This window comes from Pieris brassicae, chromosome 5 (genome assembly GCF_905147105.1).
Source record: "Pieris brassicae chromosome 5, ilPieBrab1.1, whole genome shotgun sequence".
Lineage (NCBI taxonomy): Eukaryota > Metazoa > Arthropoda > Insecta > Lepidoptera > Pieridae > Pieris > Pieris brassicae.
The window spans coordinates 8,962,857-8,982,144 of NC_059669.1; the positions used below are offsets into that span (position 1 = coordinate 8,962,857).

General features: G+C 32.1%; 1 protein-coding gene across 1 annotated transcript; it reads left to right on the forward strand.

The window, feature by feature from the left end:
- The first annotated feature begins 9,712 nt into the window (after window positions 1–9,712).
- LOC123709997 lies at window positions 9,713–18,606 on the forward strand. Its single transcript, XM_045661650.1, has 7 exons — window positions 9,713–9,814; window positions 15,402–15,516; window positions 15,870–15,994; window positions 16,225–16,317; window positions 16,739–16,893; window positions 17,703–17,935; window positions 18,471–18,606. Exons 2-7 carry the CDS (start codon window positions 15,467–15,469, stop codon window positions 18,571–18,573), a joined length of 759 nt encoding a protein of 252 aa, XP_045517606.1. The 5' UTR covers window positions 9,713–9,814; window positions 15,402–15,466; the 3' UTR covers window positions 18,574–18,606.
- The last annotated feature ends 682 nt before the right edge of the window (window positions 18,607–19,288 follow it).

Below are 19,288 nucleotides of genomic sequence, written 5' to 3' on the forward strand. Positions count from 1 at the left end.
TTGAGGGAGACATACGAGCTGTTTTATTTATCTTTGAAATACGATCTTTAAATAATTAGTATTCTTATAAAAATATTTCATTGTTCTATTATTGCATGACGCTAAACAAAAAACTAACTACTCATCTCTCTTAAAACAACGAATAAAATGTGACAATTATACGAAATACACGACTAACAATCCACTAAGTACATGTTATATTCATAATTAATCCGGTTATAGAAAATGATAATCCATACAGAATGTATAAAAGCGTTACGAGATTATGAGCGAGCTTTAGAATTGTGTATTTTGAATATCAATACTTCATCGTATACCATAATTGTACGTTGTCTTTCCTCTCACGTCTTCTGCAATTGTCTCAATTCTATCAGGCATTATGAACAAAGCTGCTCAGATATAATTGGACAAGTTCATAAACTTCAAGTCAATTAAACGTGGGGAGTAATTATCATTTTCTGTTTTATATACGAATCCAAAACTTAAATTAAACTTTTTTTTGCGATCTCGGCTTTATATTTATCTTAATGATATCAGCGCTGAGACGTTTTGTAATTACAGAGTACCAACGATGATGTTACGGTGTACAGCTGCCCATAGATTATAATACTGGCCGGTCGTTGTCACTGTCAAGGAAGTTGCCGGCTTTTAAAGAATTGGTGCAATTTTCTTTTTGACAGATTTTTAATTCGAAGAACAGATAATAGATAATACAAAATTTCTAGATCAATTCATTTACAGGACAGGTACACATTAATATATACAAAGAAAACCAATACATTAACTAAAGAATTATAGGAATTTAAGTGCACAGGTGCTAATTAAAGATTTAATTTGGCACCTGGTAGATAGTAGACCCCAGAGCTGCTGCTTTTCTCGCTAAACGAATAAGTATCGAAATATAGCGAGGAAATTTTGAATCTCTAAAGCGTTAAAGGTACATGCCACCGGGAGAAAACTTTTTAAATTTATTTTTATTTTCTTTTTATTCATTATAAGAACTTTATTGTGACTGACATAAAATATTTGTCCGAACATAAGTTTTGTGGGTAGTCACAGAACGCTGATCTGTCCAATGTGGCACTATCCTCAATTGCATCCGTTTTCTCGATAATTTTAATTTTATAGTATATCATTTAGATTTTAGATATGCCAGTTTCCTCACAACGTTGGCCTTCAAGCAAGTACTATTTACACTTATAAAAAAAACAACACGACACGACAGAGGGTCACACGCTGAATCCCTCATCTAACCTAATCCCCTCTTGCTTTCTCATAAATTCCATGACAGGATTTTTTCGAAGGGGGCCGGAGGTTAAGTAATACCACCGATCATCCAGCCAGTAGGCTCGTAATTGCGTCACCGACCTTTTAAGTATAAGGTATGTCACAAAAATCACATCAAATTCTTTCTTTCTTAAAACTTTTGTCCTAACAGTATTCATAGGGATAGTACAAGTGAAGTTATTTTTTTAATTCCAGGGAACGAATGTAATTTGAATTTTAGTGGAACGCTGTCTTAATAAATAGCAAAATAACTTTGGTGCAAATTTTAATATCAGCGCACTTAGCTGTTTGTTAATTAGTTCTTCAGTAAAAATATGGAAGAATATTTTAAAGGGGTCACAATGTGTGGCGAGTATTAAACAAACATAGTATGAAATAATAAAAAGCATTATGTCACAGTAAAATTAATCACGGACTTGTAATAGAGACAAGAGTAAATGAAAAAGTTCTCATGTATGTAATCAATATATGACCTTCACCTAAAACTAATCTGGCCATAAATACTGTTACATAAAAACTTTTCTGTTTTTCAACTTTTTAAGTATTTTGAATTTGGAACTATGTATTTTAAAAACTTCTTTCGATTTTGCGCCATTTAACTTATTTGTGTTCATCATCAAATTACAATATGGAATGGTATTAAAGAAAATAGGATTGCAGTGATCGACTTGCAAAAAATGTCGCTGTCGGTCATATTCCTGACACTTCGATAGCTTCAATAACAACACTTCGCATGTCAAAGACCAGAAAAGATCAACAAATACAACAAAGGCTGTAAATGCTGTTAAAGTCGGAATTCGTCGAAACCCCATTAGGAAGCAAAAAATCTTATCGGCGAGAAATGAAGATTCCCGCTAGGACTGTGAACCGCTGTCGCGTAATATAAAACAAGACCCGAAGCTCGGTGCTTATATTCGATATACAGTACTTGCCACCTAAATTTCCCTTGAAAGCAGTGTGTAAATCCATAGATTGGTGGCCAAACAGATCAAAGGTTATATTTAATAATAAGAATTTTTTTTATTTTTGCTGAGATTTTATATTAAAGTGTAAGTATCAATATTAATAATATTACATTACTTCATTTATAAACAATGCGTTTTCATTTGTAACAGAACTTATGGCTGGACATCAGAACTCACTCAAAATATGAGAGTCTTTTATCTAACTTTGGAGTTGAGACTCTTAGGTAGGTTTAAGTGCAGAAGCGCAGCGCACAGCGACCACAATCTGTAGATGTATCAGTACTAATTTTTAATTATTATGACTATGTTGGTTAAGAGTATGAATATCATTAAAATGTAATAAAATAATCAATTTGATTGATAAAACATTTATATGTAGCAAAAAAAGTAAAAGTAGTTGACGAATAGTAACTCTCGTTCGGGGTTTTGTCTGTTTGTTTAAATAAAATACATTTCACCGCAATTAGTTTATTACATATATCGTTTATATCCCGTGTACATAATATATTAATTATATCACACTCATTTTTACGCGTACACAACAAGTTTTTACGCGTATTGGTTTGTATCATTAATATTGAATATTTTCTAATATGTACTTGAAACCAAGAGTACTAAAGGAAATCAATAATGTAGCAAATGCCTACGAAGTTAGCCGCAATTAAGTTATGACTGAACCTTAATGCCGCGCTCAATTATTTAGCAACTTCAGATCTAACAGAATTACCTAGACATGTTTGATACAGATAACTTTGCATGTAAATGCATTATTTCTATACGAATGATTTTAAAAGATACCGCTGCCCAGGATCATTCATACTTCCAGAAAGATCGCTAAAAATATCATCAAGGATTTAATAAAATGCTATCGAGTTGGTAACAGTATTTTCACACGTACAGAGGCCATTTCTAATAAGCTCCTTCTAATGAATAATGAGAATTGAGAACTAATTTCCAGTCATGATAGAAAATGTTGCCAATTTATCTCCGAATGGTGTCTACTGAATCTTCTACAAATAATCACTTCTAACTAAACCTCTACTTCTAATTATCTTGGTATTATTAACAAACAATAAATTTTTTAAGGTCAAATCATGTGAAGGTCATTGGGAACATTATGTTATGACATGATATAGTAAAGTATATTTAACGTTTAGTAGTTAATATATATATATATATATATAAATATTTCTATATATATTATAGATTATAAATAAATAATTCAATTTCCAATGCCAATTTTATCGCATATAGAAATATCTTTAAGCTTAGCAATAACCCTCCAGTAACTTATAGAACTAGTCTGTCTACTGACACATGAAAAGCTCGGGCCAACACCCAGTTGAAACGAGCTTATAACCATCAAGATATCATTTTATGAGCAAAGGGTTTAAAAATGAGACGTACCTTGTAAGTTTATACTATATTATTATTTTAATAAATCTTATATGAAAGTTTGTTGTAAGTTAAAAGTTTTGTAAATTAAATTTCAGGGAAAAATTACAATTATGAATAGGGAAAAATTACAATTATGAATAGCGAAAAATATGCAGAGTTAAGTTTAAAGTCGTACAATAATTAAATCGCTATAATTATATTCGAAAGGGCCGTCAACAAAAGAGTTATTAAACATAATTTATTAAGATGTAAAGTTCTAGTGATATAGAGGACGACTAATAAACTAAAACGTATCAGATCATAATATATTTATATGCATTGGTAAACCTTGTGTTACTGAGATAATGAATTAAATATATGAAATAGTAATTAGTTTTTTTATATACCAGGGGTCCGAAGATTCTATTACGGTGCTAAACATATAAGTTTATATGATAAATTAAAAGTATTTTTTTTAAATTTCAGAACTTCTTCAAATCTTATTCTTGAAACTCCTACTCATAAAACTGCTTTCTTTCACTCCTCCTTTACTGTGCAAAGTATCCTGCTATGGAATTCCCTACCAATTGATATCAGACGAGCTCAATCTTTAAATTTATTATTTCTTCTGCCTCATAATTAGTTACTACGAATATATATTAACTAGTTACTCAACAACAATTAACCTTTGTCTTAGCTTTTACATTTTTGTTTATACATATTATTATTTGCATTTTTTCTTTAGATTTTACTTAATTTAATTTTTTAGTTATACCTAGTTACTAGTAATTTTGAGTCGTATTGTTAATTAATTATGCACTTGTTGTAGGTGTTTCCTTTTCTTTATTGTTCCATATTAGGGTTGCCTGGAAGAAATCGCTTGTTAGCGATAAAGCCGGCCGTTGTCTGATGACTTATGTAACCTGCTTTTCTTTGTTTTTGTATATTATGGTAACGAAGTGTAAATAAATAAATAAAAAACCACTTCTGATAAAGTATATGTAACTATATGTAAAACTATAGTTAATTTTACATTTTAGAGTAGTGTTGAGATCCCGGCCGACCAATTGATTTTTTAGCCATTTAATATTCGATTCAATGAAAGCATTGTGAGGAAACCGGCTTCACTCAGTCCCAAAAAGTTGACGACGTGTGTCTGGAGGCTGATTACCTACTTGCCTATTAGATTAAGAAATTATCATGAAACAGTTACTCTCTTTATCTGAGGCACAGATCCTAAAAGGTTGTAGCGCTACAGATTTATTTATTTTTTAATACAACATTTATTGTGTTTATTTTCGCCTAAAAACTTACTTATTAAAAATTATAAAATTATAATACCAAAAGGCCTATTAAAGTAATAGTCTTGAAGCCTTATCCTAATAAATTGTGAGCATTATCTAAAAAGATACCTATTATCTTACACGAAAAATCTTAAAATAAATATTAAAATATTATATTTATTATATTGATGTTTATCAAATAAAATAAAAAACAAATCATGTATCGTAATAGTCATGTTTGCATCAAACAAGTTCAGCCTTGAACTATAAAATTGTTTTCAACATCTAGTGTTTGTTCTAGAACTTTTTATCGTTAAGAAAAACCACTTACCTAGCTCCATAGTTAAGGTGAAGTATTAGGGTGATGATACAAGTGTGGACCGACCGTTATTAACGCTTTAAGAGGCAATTAATAATCATGTGATAATCTCAAGTGTTACTTACATTAATCTAACGTTCATAGCTAATATTACACTAAACAGAATGGCTAGAATGTGCTAACTGCTGCAGGGCAAGAATGATCTGGATATTTTACAGACAACACATCTGTTTATAGGAAGGGAACTCTGTTAGTACTCGACTTCTTTTGTTTTGTTAAACTTATCATAAGCATTATGTTGGTGCACGCCGTCCGCATCTATTATCGAGGATATGGGTTCTTGATTATGTTTCATATTTTTGTGTGTGTGTGCTTGTTGGTGCAGCTATATTTAAATAAATAGTTATTATGTGTTGTTATCCTCTAATGGGTTTATCTTTTTATCGACGACATGCATCACACCTGCTCATTTAAAAAAAAGATCAAAGAAATTGATGCCAATTGGAGCTAGCTCATGGGTTGTAGGGCCACTTCATTATTATTTAAAGTAACACAAAAGAATTGAAACATCGAGGAAAACATCACCACAATGTAAAAAGATTTTTAGAACATCTTAAACGACCTTTAATAAAAAAAACGGAAGCTTTCAAGCGCCCTTATAACCACAATGTTACATTCTACGCCAATTATATGGGCGATTAAAATTATCTGAGTCTTCTATTACTAGCTACTGTTTTACCAATCGATATGTTTCAATAATTCATAGTCAAACTAGCGTTAAATAACCACGGATATTATAAACCTACTATACCATGTAGTACAATTACAAATATACTAAACAGTACTGTATCAATTTATTTATAATATTAAGAAATAATAACTCCCGGTGGTGCTACAATGCTTTAGGTCTGGGTCTCAATTTTTTGTATATGTACCATAATCATTTGTCAATCTAATAGAGAAGTATCAGTCTCCTGTGCCTGACACACGCTGTCGACTTTTTGTGTTTAAAGCAAGCTTTCCTCACGATGTTTTCCTTCTCCGTTCGAGCGAAAGTTAAATGCGAACATAGACAGACAATCCATTTAATGACAGCCGGGGGATAGAACCTACGACCTATGCGAACACTGCTCTTGTTTTTAATAATATATTAATCAATTATAATCTCTATAATCTGACATTAATAAACGAGTAATAACTATTGTCAATAAGCGTTCAATAACCCTAAAATAGCTTTTAAATAATTTGTCTTTACACTCCCACGACACTTTGCTCTTTAATAATGTTCATTTTTTCAACTAATGAAGCTTTTTGGGTAAATGATAACACGAATTATATATTAAATTTAACGGCATGTCAAGAGCAATTGAATTTATAAGTGCTTGTTAATTGCAGAGATCGACATTTTCCATAAGCCTCAAATATATTTGAAGCATTTTACTGATAAATGGCACAATGAGATTTAGGAAATACCAAAATCTATTTATAATCAATACAAAAATTTTCGTGGGTCTTGTATGAACTCTAGATGATTGATGACTTTCGAAGAATATTTTAGAGGTTTCAAAGTTTTAGGTCGGATAATGTGTATAAATATTTTTCTGCTTCATTATTTCGTATAAAAGATGTTATTATATTATTTTATAACCAGGCATTGATAAACGAGCGACAAATAAAACGTATATTAATTTTAATAGATGCATGATAAATAAAAATATTTTTAACAAAGAAACCAAAGTTTCTTCATCACCAAGTGAAGAGGATAGAGCAACGGTTCTGTGCAGGGCAATTTCACTTGTTTTTATTTTGCCTTTGGAAATTTATGAGATGTAAATTATATTTCAAACTTAAATATTTTGTCAATTTAAAAAATGTAGTATTTTAAATATTTCAATAGTAATATGTTTAGAACAAAAGTGTATTTTAAATTTTAACAAATTATTTACTGAAATAATACGGAAGAAAACTAAAAAATATACGATATAATTATAATTCTCTATTTAGATATATTTATTCAATAACATCTCACCCCCTTATATTTTGATTAATCCTTCTAGCGACTATTCCGTCCAATTCACTTAAAAACAGTAAATACTAATTATCACAAGCAAAAGTTTTATAATACACGAAAAGTCAAGAATCACAGCGAACACGAGTCCGCTCTACAAAGCGAGCAAGGAGTGACTGAAGCACAGTTTACTGAAAGCTGAAATACAAAGCTCTGAAATACAGTATATATAAGTACGCAAGTACAGTAGACAAAGTAAAATTCACAGTCCAGAATTACCGCTAAATATTAGAGCCGTATAAAAATGTGTTCAATTTTGACATACAGTAATGGTTCCTGTTAGGTCTGAACTCTGAATCGAAATCAAAATAGATATTAAACTTTAAATTCAAAAATAATCTAAAATACTTTTGCTTATGTAAATTTACCATAAACAGCGTTTTTTTTAAATTATCATTATTTAAAAAATATCATCATGTAGCAGAGTCATTCTAGTTTAAAAAGTCATGCCATTTTTATAAAATAAATAAACTTTTGATAATTTGTCGCGTATATAAAATGTGTTTTCTTCCAAATTATTATTTGTATTTCTCTTTGGCATATCTTTGTTTCATCACAATTAACATTTTATTACCACTTACTTATTAGTGAGTTAGAACAGTTACATTTTTGCACCTATTAAATTAATCAGAAATAAAAGGTAATAATAGTCCAAGGCACACTATATGTACTCCACGTAGAAACCACTATACCCGAAGGTACCTCATGAATCCAAATAACAAAGGATTAAAAGAGTAATTTTGAAACATATTAAAACATCAATACATCAAAGTGGCTTAAAAAATTTAAAGATAGTGACAAACCAGTTTTTTTAAGAATTCTTGGCACGAATAGCTGCTGCTTGTATTTGACGTATTCTTTATACATTCTACACCTGTTTTACTATTGAAACCAATAACAATATTACGTATATAGGTCAAAAATCTTGCAGTTAAAAAGTGATAAAGGCGATTCATTTAGGTGATTTTGACATTTCATTTATTTTTAAGCAAATTTTTCCCTTTCATAGTTGAATAAATTTTGTGCATCGTGGGATGCGTGGAATTATCGGGCATCGCTGAACGACTTCTATTAAATATAATACTAAAAACACAGATGTTTCTCCAGCATCTAATTATATCTGTGTCACGGCATATGTTTGTTCGTCCAGAGCTTAAGAATGTAACACAAAAGACAAAATAATACAGCAGCGCTTTCACTTTGATTCGTCAAACAAAATTTTGCATATCCATCAATTATTGCCAATAAAATAATCTCAAACTTTCGTGTAGCATTCTAAATCATTTGGACATGATTGAACAGCAATTTCGTATAGAAATGAACACACTGCTTTTTATAGTAATACTGCCTAGTTATAACCGAAATATCAATATTTCTTCATTTTGCTAACTTTTGGAATCAGGAAAGTAAAAATTTAAAATCTTTAAACAACTTTTAGACCGCCACTTCCTTTAATCGCCGAGTACTTTACTTTCAAATCTTTCGCTCCAACGCTGCTGCGTTGAATGTTTAGATTTAACAACCTAGAGTGTTTTGATTTATGGATGGGAACCACGCAACGATTCCTTCCTTTTTCCAGTTAACCATTACCTAAGAAATATCCTGGAAAATTTGTGACCTGCGAAGATTTCCAATGAACAACTACAGGAACGGTGCTAGGAAATGCCAGTCGCCCACCAGATCTTACGTCCCAAATGCAGCTGTCCCAAATCAGACACACTCGTCAAAGGGAGCCCCAGCACATCCCTAATCAGGCACTGTATAGGACTCTCTGGTGGCCCCAAACAATCATCGCTACGCTCAGTTGTAGCCTAGACACGAGCCATAGGGTTAATGTGGTCCGAAGTGAAGTATGCGGCTCAAAAAAATTTATATTCAATATACTAGCTACCATTACCATGCTCCACAACGTGGAATAATATCTTCATAAAAAAATTAAAAAGTGGTTTGCGGTATATATTTAGTGCGCACGCGACAGCGGTTAAAATTTTACTCCCTTGCGCCTGTACGCCGGGACACAACCTCCCATCTCCGGTTCGTGTGTCAAAGTCAAATCGACAATTGTCATCCTTCTCTGATTGACACCGATTTAGCGCGAACAGAGCCTCTATTAGTAGTGGGCTTGGCGAAATAGAAACACTCTCTTACATTAGTAACAATAAGGTAATTCACGGTTGTAAATGTTATATGGGAGAAAATACATAGAAAATAAATTTAAAAAAAAATTATTTCTTCGACTACATTCAAGTCCATCCGGTCATCTTAGATAGCACCCGTTAACGAGAACAGATACGAAGTTATTTCAATAGATATTTATGCGAACACGATCTGAAGTTATAAATGTTATCTAAGGACGGTCCGGTAATGTAATGACAGATTATTTAGTCTGTATTCGACATTAAACGAGACATGACATTCTTGTCATGAATATGACAAGGCAATTCTGAATTTACATCATAGGTTGCTGACAATATATTTTATAATATTAAAATATTTAACCTATTTTCTTCTAATGGTAAGTCATTTCAATGTATATTGTTTTATTGCGACGATAATTAAATAAATAACTACTATATAGGTATTGGAGTCAGATTGCATCCGTTGTTTCGATATTTTTTTTTATAAACTAGTAACTGAATCCTTCAGTGTTTGATGCATGTCGTCGGTTTCGGTTTAAGACATGTCGGGTTCCTCACGATGTTTTACCGTGTTATCCACATACAAATATAAATCTATATGTGGTTAAACTTTCCAATATGGACCATCGATTTAAATGCCCATATTTTTTTTAGATAGTAATAATTATAGCCTTTATTAAATAATTATAATAATAAATACTAGTACATAAAACGTGAGTAAGTAAGTAAGTAAGCCGGTAAATTTCTGATTTACAGCTTGTCCTTGGACATAGGCTAACTCCTTTAAGAGCTCCACTCTTCTCGGTGTCTAGCTTTACGTCGTCACATAGGACCAGCTGCTCTTCTTATATTATCGTCCCAAATTTTTATTTGTCTTCCTCGTTTTCTTTTGTCATAGCGAGGAAGTCAATCCGTCGCTTTTCTCGTCCTCTTTGTCTCCTCTAATAATGTGTCCTGTCCATTTCAATATTTTACTAGAAGGAACAACATTTCAAACCTTTGCCATGTCCTTTAATTCTTCTAGTTTTACTCTATCTTTCAATTTCAAACCTAGAATACAATTACATACTCTTAGTTCATCAGTATCAGTGAGTGACCAGGTTCGACATGCGTATATTAGGCACGGTCATATACAGGCATCAAAGATTGTTCTCTTGTAAAACATTTTCAAGTTTCTGTTTTTCATTACTTCTGACAGTGAGATTTAGCGCTAATTATGGCTCGCGTATGTCCAGAACCTTACTTGATTAACAGAAGTCATACTCAGCGCTGTCTGAACTAAGCCTTACCCTAAGATGGGCGTAACTCACTATTTTGCGTGACATTATATGTCTCCAAACCAAAATGTTTTTGTTAATGAAACCTTTATAGCAACGCCCATGGAGTTATAGAGAGAATCATATATGGTAAATATTAATAGTTGATACAATGTTCACGTAAAGGGATCTATGCTTTGTATGGATAGTGCATACAAAATGAGCTATTTGGGATATTCTGAACACATTTTCGTTATTTTACGACGGCAAATGATGCATTGTTTTTGTTTGTTTACTCTAGAAAATAATGACTATCTAAAATACAAAACCTAACAACGTTTTATAAGTGTTATTAACCTTATATTTCACGACGTCTTATTTATAGTTATTCCTTTACACAAGTAGATGACCAGACAAGTAGGTGGCACTCGACGTCGATTTGTTAGTTTAAGACACCAGTTTCCCTTCACTTATAAGCGAGAAAGATCCATTATATGCACAACGGTTTGAATTGAATATATAAAAATTACGTGTTGAAATCTCAGGTTAACCTTTGGACTGGTCAAAGGTTAATTTACAATAATAATAAAAAGTTAATAATAATAAAATTTCTACAATATAGCCCTATAAAAAATTGTGTTCACTTGTCTTTGGCGCGTGTGCAATGGTCTAACAGGATCATGAAGCTATTCTGAGCTAAAGTAAACCAAATATAACTTAATTTTATTCCAGAGCAGTGTTGGCCTAGTGGCTTCAGCGTGCGACTCTCATCCCTTAAGTTGTAGGTTCGATCCCCGGCTGTGCACCAATGGATTTTCTTTCTATGTGCACATTTAACATTAGTTCGAACGGTGAAGGAAAACATCGTGAGGAAACCGGCTTGCCTTAGATCCAAAAAGTCGACGGTGTGTGTCAGGCACAGAAGGCCTATTCAATTCACAAATGATCATGAAACACATACAGAAATCTGAGGCCTAGACCTAAAAAAAGGTTGTAGGGCCATTGATTTTTTTTTAATACAACACGAGATATTAACAGTAAAGTTTGAGAATAAAAATGATATATTTATATATAGGGAAAAGCCTCCTCCAAGTCATGGCACAATTTCCTATTTTTTGCTTTCCCCGGCCATCTTTACATACATACTTTACTCTATTTGTCTATGGTATTAAATCTACTTGATTTATCTTCTGAATTCTTTTACTGAATTATTTACATTGCAAAAAAATAATTAGTGATTAAAATTAAATCTAAATATAAATTATGTAAAGTTTAGTCGTGTACATTGTAGTTTTCATTTATTGATATAAAATTAAATGAATCGTGTACCTCCACGGTCAATATTTAAGTGATCATCCGTCCTTTTCTTTCAAATTCTTTTTACGCTGTGTTGGAAAGAGACGAGACCGTGATAGTACAATATTAAAAGTAATTTGACGGATTTAGTTTTACTGAATAAGGGAACTTTAGGGGTTTATGAATTTAGAGCTACTTGTTTTTCTATTGATTCAGCTTTATGCTAATGAATAAATTTTGATAAAAGGATCACTATAGGATTATGAGTTCTCACGACTGCGAAAGTTGTGTTAGGTAAAACGGTCCCATGTATTTTATTTGCCTAATCAGTCGTACCAGGTTCTACTTTTTTCTTATCAAGCCTTCTGTGCTTAACACACGCCAGGGTAGTAGGTGTTTACAAACATTTTGCAAAATAAAACCTTGCGGGTTTAAAAGAATGACGGAGTGTTTATTGCCAGTTCTTCTCATCCATTCTCCGCTTGATTTGAGAACTGGCAGCAAATGTATGAGGTGGGTTTCGAACGTACGAAGCACTGACATTCGCGCTCCTGGTTAGGTAAAAATCCTTTATTTTATTGATAGGCAAGTATGCCACCAGCATTTGGTTCATCACACACGCTGTCGTTTATCGGAATGGTTTCTTCACGTTTCTTTGTACCGGCTAATATTATAAGCGTAGATAAAACGAAGTAAAAGAGAATCTATATCCAATATTGGCACTCATGACCTCAGGGTTAAGAGTCACACGCTTAAGCAACTTGGCTAACGATAGACTTGTTGACTAATTTATTGTTAAACTACGGCTTTTAAAAAAATTATTAAAATGTTGTTAAATAAATACCCATCTATACCAAAGATTAAGTATTAACAAATACAATGTACTAATAATTTGGTTTCTAAGGTGTGTGGGAATGTTAAAAGTCCATACAATTTGCGTTTCTCCTTCGAAAATACGCGTTTGGAGATAATACGGAATAAGTCGAGGCTCGTGTACTGATTTCTCTTTTTGTAATTTAAAATGAAAATGAGAACGTACGTTTTCTAAGAATTTCATATATAGCGCTCGTTCAAATATAGAATTTATCACTGAAAAATGTAGTCGCTTTTGAATTAAAAAAGAGTGCGCAAAAGTGGAGTTATACCTCATACATAATACACAACCAATTGAAGTACGATTCCGCTTACGATTTCCGTTCCAATTCACTGAAAATCGCTACTATATTATGTACGAGGTTAATAGCTAAGCTTCACTTTCTGATTTCAAACTCCCAGCGAGCAATCATTTTGGGATCTGTTCGATCATTTTTCTTAATACTCGTGTGCATCTTCTGATTACATTCAAGAAAATATATAATGCATAGTTACAATTAGGTGGAAGGTAAGCTAGACCGCCTTAATAAGCCAGTACTTTACGCAAACTACTGCACCTGCTACTACTAGTTCACAGCTAGCGTCACGGCTGTTCAACATTGCATTATATATATTAATTGTGACTCAGTTAACCCTTGGATTAATCTGTACATTTTTGTTTATACATATTATTAGTATTTTTTCTTTAGATTTTACTTTATATCAGTTATATTTAGTGTTGCATGTTATTTTTTGTTATTGTTATGCACTTCTGTACTTTACCCTCTGTAGGTCTTTATTTTATTATTCCATTTAGGGTTGCCTGGAAGAAATCGCTTGTTAGCGATACATTTATTCGCATAGGTAACACAATGTACACTTAAGAAAGTCAAAAACAGAAATTTGACTTTTACTGCCAATTCTCAAATCAAGCGCGTAGAATGGAAGAGAAGAACTGGCTATAAACTTTCCGCCACTGTTTTCAAGTGTCAACAGTCAAGTTTTTGTTTTACACAACGTTTGTAAGCTGCAACCATTACACCATGTTCCACGTGAGATCTTAAGTAATAAATAATAATAAGGCCGCCCGTTGCCTAATTACTTATGTAACCTGTTATTTTATATGTATTTTTTTATAAGATAACGAAGTGTGAATAAATAAATAAAATTGCATACGTCTTTCTATATTCGCAATTAGCTCCTAGATTGAAAGCAAAGATTGCATGGCAAACTGGCATGTCTTAAACCGAAACCTCAAGGACGTGTCAGGTACACAAGGATGATCGTCTACTCGATATATATGAGAAAGATAAAGACACGAGTGTAAGCCAAGATATAGGGTTGCAGCGTCACTGGATTACCTATTATTAGTCAATGTTGTAAATTAGAATTCGTGTAGCCCATTTAGTGTTTTATTTTTTGTAATCAAAAAATAAAGTGTTTTTACTATATTGATAAATAATTGATTTATATATAAGGTTGCTAAAGCTAGTGTGATTTTCTAATATGTATATTTCTAATATAAAAGTATGATGATATTAACAATTCCCAATGGACTTATCCATGTTCTAGAAAATAACTTTTAACGAAGTTTAAAATTATATTAAAATAATATTAGATCAGGGACATTCTCATCTTCTTCTTGTATACGTTTAAAATGTTCTACATTGTAGTATTTATATAAACATTATCAAGCGAGTCTGTATTTTCCGGCTTTTCGTATTTTCTTGTAATCTAGTCTGTATATTATTTTATAAGGAAAACCTTCTATTTACTCCGACTTACTTAACTTTGGCCTCCGAGTCAAACATCCTAGTGAAAATAAACAAACATACTGAAAAACAAAGTAATTCAATATCCTACGATGATTTATTACATAAACATTGCTATCGCTCATAGATTGCCATAATATTAGGCTTTGGCGGACCTTTTGAACAAACTTCTTGAGATTCTTCAATAAATTTCGGGTGTTATATTCTTATATGTTTGAATATATGTACTATTTACGTTCTTGCTCTTCATATTGCAAATATTGGTTATGATCCGTTCACTTTACTGTTATTAACTTTGTGCGTGATTCTGAATTAATGAAATGGGGTGCTTTAACAACCGGCTTCAGCTTTTTTTGAATGAAAAACAAAAAAAACTGCTAACTTTGAAAATCCGCCTCACTTTTTTACTTCCGTACGTATTATTCAATGCAATTTAATCAAACTGTAGTAGTTTAATATCAAAGGAACACTTTGATCAGAGCCTTTCCAAGAATGTGTAACTGCAGCTTGTTTTATTACATAAACACACTTCACTACAATTGAATACATAGTCGTCCATTATACCGGTGACTTAACACATGTTGTCTTTAATATGCCTTTCACGGTGGAAAAGGCATTACATCTTACGTCTACCTTAAAGACATAAAAAGTATTTTCATAACAGTCATAGTGACATCTGTGAAGTGAATAAAACTATAGCTAAATATGTCGCCTTGGGCCACAAAATATAAACATTTTTTTATAAACCAGCAACAATGGTATATCATTGACCTGTGTTCAATTTTCAGATAAACAGTATCTAAATCTAATAAGCTGTCATGAAAGGTTGTGTTATTCGATTTTATATTTGGTGATGTGCTACATTTGCGGTTGTTTTGCCTGGTCTTTGGACTTATTTCAGAGGTAACATAATTTGTAAAATAACTTGCTATGTCACATGTAGCGACATCTTCAATCTACAACTAGAATTCACAAATATAGGCGGCCTGAAACGCCCTAATAAAGTTATTCCAGCCATTAAAGGTATATGTTACTTCTCGATCTTACCCAGGTGATTTCGGACCGACCTGACAGTGATAAGAGTCACGGAACTTCCCTTTCGGTCTATATATAAATTTAGTACTAAGATATATTCAATCGTTATGGAGGTATTAAAGATTGCGCCATTGTATGGACGGTAACAAAGTTATTGTTAGGTCTGAGGGCAACTGAGGACCTGACATGTGTATTATAAACAAATACGTCTGGGCTTTCAGAATATTAACATTCTTCTTATCCTGTTGGTTGATGGTGGCTGTATGCTGTGGGCTGACGATAGCAGTGCTTGCAGGCGTTGCCTATGGTTACAACTACTGTATGGCAGAGTTCGTTACATTAACACGTACGTATATGATCTTCCATTCATACATTTCCATCTGTTGCTGGAGATAAATGACACTCGAAGCCTAGTGCGTGTCTAAAAAATCATATTTCATAGAATTTGCAAATGTGTGAAATAAAACAGACTACAAAGTGGTGACACCAGTTATAATAAAAGATCCGACCTCACACCCGTTAATGTAATAATAAAATAATAGCTTTCTAATTCAATAATTTTCTTAAACTTTTCAGAAACCGATGTTCGAGTTTATATGCGCCGCGGACAGTTCTATGACCAGCCAGACTTGATATCAAATAAAAACCGACGAATGGGAGATACAGAAAGTGAGTCAAAACCCCTCCTACCGGTTTTTGGAAGTCGGCTTGAAGCGTTAGAAGCTTTTTTTAAGTTTTAAAGAATAGTCCTAAAAATAAATTTCTGATGGTTTAATGTCGATCATTAACCAGACTTTACAATTGGTTACGTTATGTTAGTTAAAATATCATCCTGAATATTATATTAAGAGTTTAGTTGCAACCATAAAAATAAATATTAATTTTAAAATAAATAAAATTTTAAACACACACATCACCGCAACAAACCACACACACAGTTTTATTTTTTATCATGTGGCACGCGCAGTCTTGCAATAACCCATGCAATCCAGCCTCCACCTATTACAACAATTAACCCACTTTCATTAAATTTTATTATCGACGTTCGAAGCGTAAATCAAAGACAATAAAGTTAAATATATGTTTGCAGACAGTTCATATAATTTAACAAGTGATTACCAAGATTACGTCAATAAAGACGAGCCGTTATCACAGAAGTGGTCAAAAGGACAGGATAACCGTATATATGCAGAGAAATTAACGAAATATTCAGAAAGCAGAAGAAAAGAACCTGTTATTAAAGAGGTAAGTTACATATATAACACACGTGATGTGAGATGTTATATCCATACGATTTTATACTACGACAAATGTCCTGTTGATAAATAAGCCTTTTAAGTCTGGACCTTACATTACTGCTTTATCATCATTTGTTTTTAATAAGCAAGTGATTAGTCTTCTGTGCCTGACACGAGCCGTTGAGTTTTTAGGTCTAAGGTTTCCTTATGTTATTTTCTTTCACCTTACGAAAGAGTGTTAAATGCACACATCAGAAATGAATTGGTTCACAGCTAGGGCTCGAACCTTCGACCTTCGAATGAAAGTCCCATACTGAAGCCACTAGGCCACTGCTATTTTGGTACGAATACTTATTTTGCAGTGTATTAGTTATTAAGTCATAAATAATGAATTTAAATGCTGAGATTATAATTTATAATTTAATCTTGTTACCCAAATTTCGTCGACTATGTATTTTTTTACTAAAGATATTTCTTCATACAACCCTTATCAGCGATTAATATTCTGAAAAAATAATTATTTTAAGAGGTGCTAAGCACAGAACGATGTTTACCTACTACCTTGTATGTAAAAAATATGTGCGAAAACTTCGAAAACAGATATTGCACAATATAATTATGAACGTTAAACAATCATATTTCGAGACAAAATGCATTAACCCTCCTGTCTGTTTTCGAAATTAAAAAGATATTTTTTTTATGTTGATTTACAGTGTTTTACTTACGTATATATATATATATATATATATAAGTTATATTAAATAAATATCCTTTATCTATATAAAAGCTATCTTTTATATGTACTTTTGATTACAGACGCTGTACTACAAATTCACAACAGCGCCCACACGTCGGATATCTATAACGCCGAATCCAATATTCTCGACGACGATATGGCATAGCGGATCGTCAGAAATTATTATGCGGCAATTTGAACCAATTAATGATATTAATTCGAAAAATGAGGAAAATAACTCAAATGAAGATATAGATACCACGCAATCTATTTCACCTGATATCAAAATTATTGTTGAAGATAGTCCCAAGAGGTGAGTGAATTGCTCATACAAAATAGGGTCCTATTGACTGAACTAGTAGTTAGTATACTTTATGTATATTTCGCAGCCAGCTGGCTTAATTAGCCGTTCAATTAACAGCCTAGCCTTTTAACTAAACAGCGCCGATTAACTAGCGGCCTGAAAGATATTCAGCTAGTTAATCAAATAGTAATGGTATTAGTGATCCTATAGATTCGATTCCACTGCACCATAAAATTTTATGAACTTGAGTAAAGTTGTTACTGATACTATTACGAAGTTATATATTAAGCTTCAAGTATTTGAAACTATAAAAAATCAACTTATACTGGTGCTTAAGAAATAAGTTGAAGAAGGTTTATGTTTTGCCGTAAGTGCCATATATTTTAGATAAGACAGCTTGTAAGATATACCGTAGATATAGTATTAGATATATATGGTCATCAATAGATAAATAGGTGTGCGAACTATTCACTTAAACGCTTGCTACAGTACGTGCTATATACATAAACTGATGTAACCATATGAATGTATTTTGATATTTCAGTAATGAGCCAAAGATGCGAGATTGGAAACCATCTCCAAGACCAGTTGTGCATGATTATTTAACTGAAGTGGATGAAGACGCAATAGTTTACAAGGCTGTTTAATATAAATATATTTTTTCCTAAGAAGTTTCTTTTTGTGTGTGTTTGAACTTTATTTCCTTGACAAAAACGAATCACTCTCATTATATTATATCATTTAATTTCATAATCAATTTAGATTTTTTTTGGGTAAGTAAAAAAACCGTTAAAAATGTTTGTTAAATATACTTCGTAATTATATTATTAGGTGTACTTGATCGGATTAGTTGGTTGTTGAACCTAATAACATCGTTATTCAAAGAAGTTGTGAAAATCGAAATTGTGTTTGCCAAAGGCAAGTAATATACCTTAATTGACTGGACCAATCCCAACGGAAATATAGGTAGGACTGTATAACTGGAATTCCGTGTACAGAGGACAACACTCAGATTTGTTGGCTTCAGTTGAAAGATATCCGAATTTTATTGAATAAAGCCTATGTGAACTTGGTTAAATCAAGTATTAGTACATGAAAATTCATTTATAACTGTTACAAACAATATAAAACTGTCATGATAAAATCATATACAGTGTAAACTCTAGTATTGTCTTTGGTTAACATAGCTTTTACATATTGAAAGAAAACAATTTTTTTACCAGATTAAAGCTATTTTTATTATTATAAACGTGACCACGCACGCTATAAAGCACGCGAAACGTCGGAACATTTAAGTTTATAATAATACAAATAGCTTTAATCCGGTAAAAAAATTGTTTTCTTTTATAGTGTAAGCACTAT

What these genes read in the sequence shown, in the direction of transcription:
- LOC123709997 (XM_045661650.1), top strand. Translation starts at nt 15,467, where the DNA reads ATGTGCTACATTTGCGGTTGTTTTGCCTGGTCTTTGGACTTATTTCAG. An exon ending in TCTTTGGACTTATTTCAGAG is followed by an intron (nt 15,517 to 15,869) that starts GTAACATAATTT and finishes CTGGGCTTTCAG; the next exon opens with AATATTAACATTCTTCTTAT. An exon ending in GTTGAAGATAGTCCCAAGAG is followed by an intron (nt 17,936 to 18,470) that starts GTGAGTGAATTG and finishes TTGATATTTCAG; the next exon opens with TAATGAGCCAAAGATGCGAG.